At 34.8% G+C, this 12,543-nt stretch overlaps 1 protein-coding gene across 2 annotated transcripts in view; it reads right to left on the bottom strand.

Annotated features, from left to right (window-relative positions):
* Nucleotides 1-6: 6 nt before the first annotated feature.
* LOC106868097 (N-acetylneuraminate 9-O-acetyltransferase) overlaps nt 7-12,543 on the bottom strand; it is a 62,880-nt gene continuing 50,343 nt past the window's right edge. For both annotated transcript variants that reach the window (XM_014913213.2, XM_014913215.2), the window contains 7 exons: nt 10,282-10,438; nt 9,532-9,608; nt 8,320-8,424; nt 6,995-7,135; nt 6,036-6,113; nt 3,329-3,421; nt 7-2,403 (listed from right to left, as the gene is read on the bottom strand). In XM_014913213.2, coding sequence (XP_014768699.1) covers nt 2,146-2,403; nt 3,329-3,421; nt 6,036-6,113; nt 6,995-7,135; nt 8,320-8,424; nt 9,532-9,608; nt 10,282-10,438 — 909 coding nt within the window. In that variant the 3' untranslated portion in view covers nt 7-2,145. The remainder of the gene's footprint in view (nt 2,404-3,328; nt 3,422-6,035; nt 6,114-6,994; nt 7,136-8,319; nt 8,425-9,531; nt 9,609-10,281; nt 10,439-12,543) is intronic.

Here is a 12,543-nt window from a genome sequence, read left to right as displayed (position 1 = left end):
AGTAATAGAAACAGAGAGAGACAGAGAATGATAGTTCACAACCATACTCAAGAGAAAATAAGAGTTATACAACCAGAAAAAGGAAATATGTGATAGAGAAACTTCTTTTATTTTTTTTAAATAAAAATAAAGGGTTAGATTTTTACTGGAGATAAATTATTAACATCTCACATGTAAAAAGGTGAGACGTAAAAAGAGATATCTTTCCAGGAGAAATGTTATAAAAGACATGAAGACCACCATTTCTCAATAATGCCAAATGTACATTCAAGACTGATATTTATAGCTGTTGACCATAATTCTTATTTATGTTTTTTTTTCCAACATTTTAACAATATGCTAAATTTCCTTGAACTAATAGTTAACTTGAAACTTCAACAAATTACTTTTAAGTAATAATCTCTTACAGAGGCACAAGGCCACATATTTGGTGATGGTGGTGGTGATGGTGGGAGGATTTAGTCTAGTCATGGGCAAAGGACTTCCTAAATAACACGCCTAACAAAAAAATTTCTTGGAATTTTTTGCTTTAGTAAGGTGGCCCACCTGATGGTGTGTCATGTCCCATGTAGCCCACTAATCAAAGAAGGCTGACTATGTCTAGCATAGTTAATAACATCAACTCCAAGTACTTCATTAGTACTTATATTATTGACAATGGAAAAATGGAAGGCAAAGTCGACCCTGAGGGAATTTGAACTTAGCACATATAAAGAGATGTAACTAAATATCATAACTTATTTTTGTCTGGGACTTTACCAATTCTGCCATCCAATAACTTTTTTAAATATTACATTCTTGATTAGATGAAATAATTTTACAAGAAATCAGCAAATAATTAAGACTTATGGAGAAATTTGATAAATTTTAACAACATTCTAAACGAGCTTATTTGATTTTGGCAAAATATATTTTGGATAGAAAATATCAGGGACTCTTAAAAAAGAAACCTAAATTTTAAAGACAAGAAAATATATATACACATACACATTTTATATATATATATATTTATATATATATATATTCACACACACACATTCTGTAAGAAAAGACAAAGAGTACTCAATATGTTTTATAGTGTGTGTGTACATACATATATCTCATAGTTCATTAAAAAAAAAACTCAAACATTATTCAATATATGAAATATAATACAGTAATCCTGAATCTTTCCTCAGCCGGCAATGTTTGGTACCAAGCTGAGAAATGAAAACACGTTAAATCTTCAAATCAACTTTCTTTAACTTGCCATAAATGTTTAGCTGCAAACAACACCATAAAATTTGATTTTTGTTCACAGACTGGTGTTCTGGATGATGGGTTTTACAGGAAAGATTTGCATTTTTTTTTTTTTCTGATATTTCTATTTTTTCTTTTATAGCAGGTTCTTTTGATGAAAACTGAGCATTATGCAGACAAAGAAAGAAAAAAAGCAAAGAAATTTTAAATAAATAACATTCTTTTGGTGTCTGATCTTTTTTAAAACAATTATCATGGATTTCCACTTTGAAATTAATCTTTGACTAGTTTCTATTTTACATAGAAATATAACAAAGCTGAAACCTGGTTAGTGTCATTCAAACTGAATTAGTCTGTTTGGAAGTAGCAGATACTCCTAGTTTAAACGCCAGTTTTTTTTTTCTCTTTCTTTTCTTTTTTCTTTTTCTTTCTTCCTCTCCTGCTTTCTCTCTCAGTACTTCAGCAAACTTCAGTTCTGCACAAATTCATATCAAATATGTTCACAAAGAGTCTGTACACAAATAAATAGACCAAGTTTCGATGACTTTCTGCCAATTAACCTAGACTCTGAGGAAAGTGAATTGATTGTGGGTTTGTCCGAAATTGGTCACTGGGTAGGAGGAACACACCTCATGTGACCAGCAATACAAATGCCAGCAGATATTTCTGCTTTCATGCTCAACCAACACACGCATACACATACATTTACAAAAAAACAAGTACGTCCTCAGACATACAATTAGAGTTATGCACTCACACAAGTACACAGGTATCTGTGCAAGAGTTTCACCCAGGTTTGTTTTCTTCTCTTTCCATCTCTCTCTGTAGTTTTGTACTCCATAGAGAAACTGTTGGTAATATCAACATCACAGATGTGCTCAATATAAGCTCCTTTACCATATAGAATCACAACACAAGAGCCCCTTCTTTAATTGAGACTGGTAGCAGAATGGCCACAAAGAGAACGATATTCCGTAGTAACAATTTCCAGTCACTGGGCACTGCATACTTCACCAGCCCTGTGGTAATACAATGAATTTCATGGCAGATGCAGACGAGAATGTATGAAGTGATAACCACATTGAGAACTGGGTAACCAGGAACTAGCACCAAAATACCATGAGTATCCGATGCCAACCAGATGTGATACTGAGCAATGAATAACTGGAAATAAGGAAACAAAAATAGAGAAATAAAAAAATTAGATAATGAAAAATTTGATAAAGAGAAAATGAAATATTATTAATGATATATCAAGCAGTTGATGAACAGCAAATGAGAGAAACTTGTTCTTTTGATAGAGTATATTTTCCCTTATTTTTTACTTGTTTCAGTCACTGGACTGCAACAATGCTGGGGCCCTGTATTGAAGGATTTCATCAAACAAATTGAACCCAGCACTTATTTTTTGAAGTCTGATATTTATTCAATCAGACACTTTTACCAAACTGTGAAGTCACAAAGACATAAACAAACCAACACAGGTTGTCAGACAGTTAGCGTCAAACACAGACATAAATATAAATTATGACAGGCTTCCATGCAGTTTCTGTTTGACAAATTCACTCACAAGGCATTGGTAAGACTAAGGCTAAAATAGAAAACACTTGCTTAAGGTGTTGCACAGTGAGATTGAACTGAAAGCCACATGGTTACAAAGCAAGCTGCTTAACCACACAACCATGCCTGTGCATGTATCTTCATTTCTCTTGGCCCAAGCACTTTCTACACGCAACAAAGGAACATTTTTCACACATCACCTTTAACTCCTTTTCCAAACAACAAGATTCATTCCTTCTCCATAGTTGTTGTTGTTTAGATCCAAAGTCAGTCTTGACTGAGCAGACCTATAATCAAAGACATTCCAACTGTGGCAGTCCTGATTTATTTTCAAATCTACTATATCTTGGACTACATTATCCTGTATGCCCCACTGGGATACATTTTTTATGATGGTAGAGTGTGATTTGAAGGTGATTTCACTACTGTTTCTAGTAAACCACAGAGGCTCTCTCATTCTCCAAGGGTTCATATGTGATGCACATTTTATGAATAAGAATAAAAAAAAGACTAATTAACTATTACTGACCTCTAGTGATATTTTCCCAAACCAAGCAAAAAATGTACTGTATTTTGTCCGAAGCCAGCCTGGGACATTCCTTAGTATGATATAAGAAATAATCTGGAAAAAAAAAACAAATATATATACATATATATATATATCTCAGTAATCAGTTAAGAATGTTAGGAATAAAATCAAATACAGCAAACTAATTAATTAGTCATATTTGATAGAGCATAGAACTTCGTTCACACAGTTGCCATGACTTGGAAAACTGGTCTCCTCTTCACCTACCGCCCTAACTTGATCCTCCTGGTCAACATGAAGCTTAAAAGCTTTGGGGGGGGGGGGGCAAAGTTGTGATGTTCATACCAATATGTCCTTTCTAACATGGTCTGGTGTGATTTGAGCAAGATTTGCTTGTTATTTCTGCTAGGTCAAGTGACCATAGGAAGGCATCCTTATTGGCTCAACAACACAATGGTGACAGGTAATGGTGAGGTACATAGAAACCAATACTTATTGGTTGGGAATACACAGTTGGAATTTTAAAAAAAATAATGCTTATTGGCTGCTGGTACACAGTTGGAATCAACTAAAAATAATATTCTACACAATCCTAATAACTCCTAGTAGTAGTAGTAGCAGCAGCAGCAGCAGCAGTAGTAGTAGTAGTAGTAGTAGTAGTAGGTCAGTTTGGGTAAGATAATCTCCGTATTTATTTGACAGGACAATTCTATGGATGACTATGTAAATACATTACATAGTAATATATGACTCAGTTATTAACAACAGGCATGTTTATAAACAAAACACAAGATTAGTTACCATGGGATTGTTGAAACAATTGACAACTATGAAATAAAAATAATATCACAAATTCCAATCTTTAATTTTTATTTTATCATCATCAGCATCATAATCATCATTTCACATACATGTTCCATGCTGGCATAAGATGAATGATTTGATAGGATCTGTTAGCCCAAGGGCTGCATCATGCCATGCTCCAACATCTGTTTGGTACAGTCTTTATGGTTGGATACATATTTCCATGTACATATATTTTTTTGGTGGGGTGTATATGTAAAAGTTTTAAAGTTCTAAGGTAAAACAAAAGATCCTTTTTGGAACATTAACTTTAGAAAAAAAAGAGAAGAAAAAAAGCAAGGAAAAGAAAAAAGTGAAGATCCTTGAGCACCAAACTCCAAAACTGTTCTTCTTTATTACTCTGGTCCATGACCTTCTGTCACCTACTTCATACCTAATAATACACCCTCCAGATATTTGTCTCTAACAATCTTACAATTTCCTTTACAGCCATTAAACACTTCTCGTTTCTTCAAAGAAAAATCCTACCTTAAACATCAGAATTCACCTTTCCTCTGGCCAGGAAAATTTATGCTATTTATAATTTTCCTTTGCCGAGTTTTTTGTCTTTTTGGTATCAACAAAAATCTTTATGAGTTTCCTTTGACTATAATAGTTATCAATTTATTTTCTTCTAGAGAAAATTGATTTGCAGAGATAATTTTAATTTTATCAAATATCAAGGATATTTTGTCATGCTTAGAACAGTGATGTTAAACCTTTTTGTTTCTTTCTATCTACAGTGCACTGAACAAGGCCCTGAAAGTGTTATGGTAGATTTTTATGTCTTGTTTTGTAATATATATATATATATATATATATATATATCTATACACACACATGCGAGGGGGGTGCTGAAAAATTCCTGCCTTTAAGAGTATTACGAAAGGCCTGGTTGGAGGCCCAACCTTCTGAGTTCTTTTACAGGGCTTAGAAACACTGAAGAACCACTGCAATAAGTGTGTAAATCTGAGAGGGGAATATGTCATGTAAAATCATAATTAACTGATTCTCCTGTACTTTCTTTTACCCAAAGCTAGGAACTTTTCAGCACCCCTTGTACATTAAAAGCATTTTAAAACAGAGTTCAGAGGACAGATTGCACTTTGCTGTAAAAGAATACACTTGCACTGATTGCAGTGCATCCAAAACACAAAAGCTTCCTACATATCCTGACATTTTCCAACTATCTTTATAAATATGTGGCACATCTAGGGACTGTTTATAGCAGGCAAGTGTCACAGCACATTAATTGGGGATGTCTGACTTTCTCATATATCACTCTCACATAACAGTCACTCAGTAATTTGTTTCAATTTTAGTATGCTACTACTTATAAGGAGCAACAGCCTAGTAGTTAGCCAGTCGAACTCACAATCCTATGGTTGTAAACCAGGAGGTGCAACATATCCTTGGGCAAAGCACTTCATTTCTGCTTGCTCAAATCCTCCCAGCTGAAAATCACTAGCATTTGTCCCAGAGTGGCACCTGGCAGACTATTAGTCAAATATCTTGTCAATACAAGATGCCCATGCACTTGAAAATTGCTGATGCACTTAAAAGAAAATTATAGCTCAGTTTGAGAAAGAATGATAGTGGGAAAGACGCCATGGCCAAGGCTTCCTATGCTGTTGGGAGGGGAAAATCATATCTTTCATGAACAAATGTTGCTAATAGAGTGGACCCCCAAAAGCTAAGTGTTAGTCATGGAGTAAGACTGAACCCAGAATTACAAGGTTGTTAAACAAACTTCTTAATTACTTGACCATGAAGAGAAATATTATGCACCAATCCGAAACATTTAGTTAAAAAAAACAGCAAAAGGGGAAATAAATTTTTGTTTGTAAAAAAGTGAAATACTTACAGGTAAAAATGTTAAGTAGGAATGAACATCATTACAGTGTGGTTTTGTACGACACACACAGGCAAATACTGTATAGCCCTGTGGAGCAGAAATAATAATAATAATGAGAGAGAGAGAGAGAGAGTTTTTAGGATGGTCAAACAAATGTGTATCATTTCATAGTTGTAGTTGTTATTTAAGGTATTGTCATATTGTTGGTTCCAGATTGGTGAGTTTGATGTTGATGTCCAGTCAATGTATGTAGATAAAATGAGGGAGGAAAGATTGGCTGAAGTGCTTCGTATAGGATATGAGAATTGAGATACAGTAAGGGTGACAGAAGGAAAGTAAAGTAGACTTCAGTGGAGGGGGTTTACTGCTGGTTAGTCAGAAGAGCATCAGCAATTGTAGTAACTACAACAGAAGTCTCAATAGAGACAAACAACACATCTGCATGTTTCTTAATATGAGCCACTTAACCATAAATTAGTAAAGGTATCATCATCATCATCATTTAACATCCATTTTCTATGCTGGCTTGGGTTGGATGGTTTGACAGGATCTGGTGAGACACAAGGCTGTGTCAAGCTCCAAAGTTAGCTAGGATATGGTGTCTACAACTGGATGCCCTTCATAACACCAACCACTTTATAGTATGTACTGGGTGCTTTTTTTTTTTGTATTATTAGCACTAATGAAGTCACCAAGTAACTTGCAACATGAGAAGAGAATAGGAGAAACGAAAACAAGCCTTGATACAATAAACTTCTTTCTTAAGAACAAAACGAAATGTTGAAAAGGAAGAAGATTCAAGTAAATTCTAAATACATATTTCCTCATCCTTCGAAGGATGGAGATCAAACATTGTCATAGTAATATTTGATCTTAAAAGCAAGATAAACTAGGAAATGCCCCCCCCCCCAGCAATGACTGAAACTAGTTAAAGAAAATTAAAAACCAATAACAAAATATATACTTACAGTAATACCAAGTATAGAAAATATGCACAAAAGCCAGGATGCTCCTTTTGAAAAAAGAGTATCTCGTGTTGTGTCATCTATTATTCGGTACTTGATTAGTAACTGGTAACCAAAAGCAAATAACATGCCATATAAGGTACTCTGAAAGGATAAAAAAAAAATACAATATCAACATAACATTAATGTCACCAAAATCATTGCCACTTTCTTCATATTTTCTTTATTGTTTTTTGTTGTCAGAGAATATAGTTAAATATACTGGAAATATAAATTGAAGTGTTGTCATATGTTTTTCAAGAAGAAAACTTAAGCAACATGGTCAGACCACTAGTCAAAATCTGAACATCTACTTCATCTCACAACACAATTTCTTTTACTAAAGTGCAATGATATATATAACCTCCATCTCACACTGCAACAATACATATACAACTTCTCTTCTATCTCACAAGAATAACATATATGACCTCCATCTCACAACACAGTAACCGTCACCACTTCTCAACCCAATTCTTGTCAATATAGTTACTATCCTACCAATTTTAATGTCTAATGTTTAACCGTAAACCTATCTACAACTCTTCATAGGTCATTTATTATATTTCAAGATGATTAATATATTAGCATTATAACAGTGAACTCTGTTTTGAAACAAACAATGCATCAAAACTTCAAACAACAACTACAACAATGAAATGAGCAACAGTTGTTTGACCTGACTAGAAATAGGAGTCAAATCTCCTTCAAACAATTCTAATATCTTAAAAAACCTTCACAACATCATTCCTCTCTTTTCCTTCTCTTATCTTCTGTTTCATCATTACTATTCAGCTGCTAAACACTCCTACTTCACCCCATCATCATTCTTTGGCAACATATCTCCAAGCATAAGGCTATCACTTGGAGCCTGTAGCCTTGCAAATTGCATAATAGCATCACAAGAGTTGATGGCATGAAAAAAAAATTACCCTGTACACACTCTGATGCAGGTGGTGTTACAAAGGACAGCCAACCACGTAAACCATGCCAAAGCAGATGCTGTAACATGATGCAGTCCTTGAGCCCCATCAGATCCTGTCAAACTATCCAACCCAAGCCAGCATGGAATATGGACATTAAATGATGATGATGATGATAATATATCTCCTAACTACAACTGGCCTGTGTGGACAAGTAGGAGTTCAGCCAACATAGATAAACCAAGAACGGCATTATGAGGTTACATCCAGTAATGAATTGACAATGGCTGAATGGAACAGGAGGGAAAATATTGAGGGTTGTCTATAGATTTGAAATTGGGTGAAAGGATGATATTAAATACTTACGTATCTGTCCAGCTGCCAACGAAACCTCCATTCTCGTATAGAGTCATCAGAAGTCACAAATAAAGCTTTAAAAGGTCGGGACAGAAAGACTTTTTCAAAGAAGACCTGCAAAAAAAAAAAGGAAAACAACTCTATAAGCAAAATGTCTGTGTTACTAACTAGTTACAGACAATTAGGTAGGAGAATATTATTATAAACCATTGGTATTTGTTGTATTATAATAGAGTAATAATAATAATTGATAGATAAATGATAGGATAAACCACTTTACAGACAAATCGATACATGAACTCATACACTGAAACACATACATAGATATATGTAGAATGGATGGGAACACATACACATATATACATACACATTTACACATGTACATTGTCTCTCACACACACACACACACCTCGTGGTTGTACACACATCACAAGTAATCTAATCTAATTTTAGTCCCTCATGATCTCTTCTGTGAAGCCCAGTGTCCTGAGATCTCAGTTCACTCCTCATTCTCATCCATCTTCTTCCATACAAAACACAGCCCATTCACACATGGCACACACAATCCATTTAAATCCCATGCCCATACCAGCATAACTGATTGATGACACAAGCGCATAAACACTTCCTAAGCTCATACATACACCACCTTCCACACAGGATTTAACATTACCGATCTAAAACATCATAGTTACTCTCCAAACTCTGCAGATATTCCACTTTCAAATACTATGTCTCACTATATACTACAGCACACAACTTACAAATACTTCACACAGTCTGTCCACCACACAAGGAAAGAAACCCTTTGTTTCAACAGAGGCAGTTCAAGTGGATGCAGGTATAGAAGTGTTATTAAGAAGTTTACTTCACAGCTACATCATTCTAGGTTCAGTCCCTCTGCACATCACCATTCAACTATGTTATATCATTGAACAATGTTGATATTGGTGAGAGAAAAACAAAACTGCTGCTCTTCAAACAATGTTGCTTGCAATAACTGTTCTACATTGAGTTGTCACAGAAACAGCCTAGTCATTCCCATCATCAGAATGCAGTGAACAGTGAACCAGTGAGCCATCAACTAATTACACTGTTGTTCACTAATTAGTGACAATGTAAAATAAATAAACAAGTGGTAATTAGTGATACAAAATAACATCAATCCTGACCAGATGTGTTTTTAGTAAAGCAAAATATATCGATAAAATGTTAACTTACTTCTGAAAGGTAAAATAAGGTGATAAATACTGCCAAGAGAATAAACTTGGAGACCATGTAGAGATAATGGAAGTTAGCTACAATAAAGAGATGGAAGAATCGTTAATTAGAGATACTGGGGAAAACACAGAAGCAGGTTACGTGTACAGCTGTTAAATAAATACATAAATAAACGAATGAATGTACATACATACATACATATATTTGATGACTGACACTTGTGTTCAAAACAGTCTATCACTGACCTAAGGAAAGTTAACAAAGGTCCAGTAAGACTTATGTAGAAACTCATAGACCCTCTCCATGTTAATAGGGCATGATCTCAAAACAAGTTAACTGTTATTAGTTTTCTCCGAATACATTTAATTTGTCTTTGACTATTTAATATATTATTCAAAATTTAAATTAAGTTTTGGCAAAGATATACATGATTTGTTTTGTCAAGTAGAAACAATTCTACTTCAGAAATACCTTGGAATTCATTTGAAGCATAGTTGAAAGGCAAAAAATATGGTCATTCAACCTGCTAAGAAATAACAAAAAAAATCTCTCTCATATTAGGCCCTACCTATAAAAGAAAAAAGGAGGTTGAATATATTAGATAACGTAGTCTGAGATAAAATATGTATAAAATGACAAGAATGTTGTTGAGTTGGTTATAAGTCTGATTGACCAAGGTTAATCTGAGACTAAGCACTAAAATAAATCAGAATAAATTTTGACCATTGAAAAGGTGACAATCATACGTACATTCTACGGTCAATTTGGAGACATGGGGCCAGGCTGCCATAGTAATGTAGACAACTATGTACCAGAAAGACACAAGTGGTACAAAGTAATAAAATTGGTAGGCTCTGTCCATCACAAAACACAAAGTGAACACAAAACAATTCAATCGAAACAGAACCTGTAATGACAAAAGAGAAAATATAAAACTAATTAAAATAGTACTTAAGGAAGCTACAATGCAGTTAAAAATAAAAGAGGAAAAAACAAAAATTTACACTTTTACCATTTTTATTTCAATACTTTTACCATAAAAATCTTTAGCCATTAAAACTAATATTTACATTCACCTAGCCATGCCATTCCATCCAACCCATGCCAGCATGAAACATAGATGGTAAATGATGGTCTTGTTGCTGATGATGATGAAGATGATGAGGGTGGTGGTGGTGGTGGTGGTGGTGGTGATAGTGATAATGGTGGTGATGATGATGATGTAACAAATGAATTCTTTCACAAGACAACAAACATTCATAAATAAAGAAACATGCATGGCTGCATGACTAAAACGTTTTCTTCTCACCCAGGCAGTTTCTAACTCAGTCCTACTTCAGTCTCCTTGAGCAGGTGTCTTCTATTACAGCCCCGGGCTGACCAAAGCCACATGAGTGGATTTGGAAGACAGAAACTGAAACAAACTTATCATATAAACGTGTGTGTGTGTGTGTGTAACTTAGCTCTCCAATAAGCAGAAACTGGTAAAATAAATACCAGAGAGAAATTAGTACTAGGGGTCAGTATGATCAAGTAAAATCCCTCAAGATGGTGTCTAAACATGATTGAAACTGGTGAGACAATAAAAGAATACAAACATAGAAATTGACAACACAGCTGGACTTCAGTAAGTGTAGCCACGTGGAAAATGTTTACCATATTTGATGGTATACAGCATGCAGTTTGTTTCTAAAATGTCTCAAAAATTTTTTTAAAAAAAACAAAAAAAATCACCCAGGTTTTATATGCAAAGTTAGGTCTGTATTACATGCTTAAACCCTTCACAGGGACATAAACACCCCCACAGTTGTCAAACAGTGATGAGGGACACACACATAGATATATATATCAATACTGTGGGCTTCTTTCAGTTTCCGTCTACTAAAGCAACTTGCAAGTCTTTGGTCAGCCTGAGGCTATAAAAGACGATGTCCAGGGTGCCACACAGTGGGACTGAACCCAGAACCATGTGGTTGGGATGTAAACTTCTTGCCATACAACCATGCCTGAGCCTGAAAGTTTCTACAAGACAACTAGATACAGACTAGGCCCAGATATTCTACCTATTTTGTTTAAACTGACCAGATCTGACTACTTACACTTACCCTACAATATCATTGTAAAAGTAAACAATCACATCAGCAAAACCTCAGAACAACAAGATTATGCAGGGTTAATACAAAACAAATAAGCATTACTTTTGAGAGAGTAATCTGAATGCAAAAGGGTTAATGCTCTAAAAACTTTGATTCCTGAATATGTGCAGCTGCAATTGAGGTGCATTTAACATGCCTGTGCATCTTTTATGGCATCAAGTATGGTATACAAGAAGGGTTTATGAACAGAAGCTAGGTGTTATATAACATTAACCCTTTTGATACCAACCCGCACAAGACCACCTCTGCTTTTATGATACAAAGTTCATGTTTAAAGTGATCTAAATTAAAACCTTTCAAAATTGCATGTTTATTTATGTTCCAAACACCAGGTTAACAATGACAAAGTTATTTTACTAAATTCTTCATCGTTTTCCAAAATTAATTGAAACAAAGGCAGTGTATTTCAACAGAAACATGGTAACAAAAGGGTTAAAGTTCTTTTTCCTATTGCGGCATCAATAGTTGTCATAGGTGCAGGCATGACTATGACATTAAGAAGCTTGCTTTGTAACTATGTGGTTTTGGGTTTAGTCTCACTCAGCTTAATTCTCAACCTGTCACTCACCCTAACACACACACATTAGATCACACTCACCTCAATTCTCAATTGTCACACACCCACACACATTCAGTTTGATTCTTAACTTGTCACTCACCCTCAGACACATACACACACACTCATTAGATCACATAGCTAAATTCTTAACCTGTCGCTCACCCTCACACACACTCAGATCACAGCTTAATTCTTATCTTGTCACTCACACTCACACAATCAGATTACACAGCACAATTCTTAACCAGTCACTCACCCGCACGCACACACACACACACACACACACACACACACACA

The sequence above is a fragment of the Octopus bimaculoides genome, chromosome 21 (assembly GCF_001194135.2).
Source record: "Octopus bimaculoides isolate UCB-OBI-ISO-001 chromosome 21, ASM119413v2, whole genome shotgun sequence".
Classification (NCBI taxonomy): domain Eukaryota; kingdom Metazoa; phylum Mollusca; class Cephalopoda; order Octopoda; family Octopodidae; genus Octopus; species Octopus bimaculoides.
Note: the sequence above shows the minus strand (reverse complement) of the source record. Positions and strands in the feature narration are given on the sequence as shown.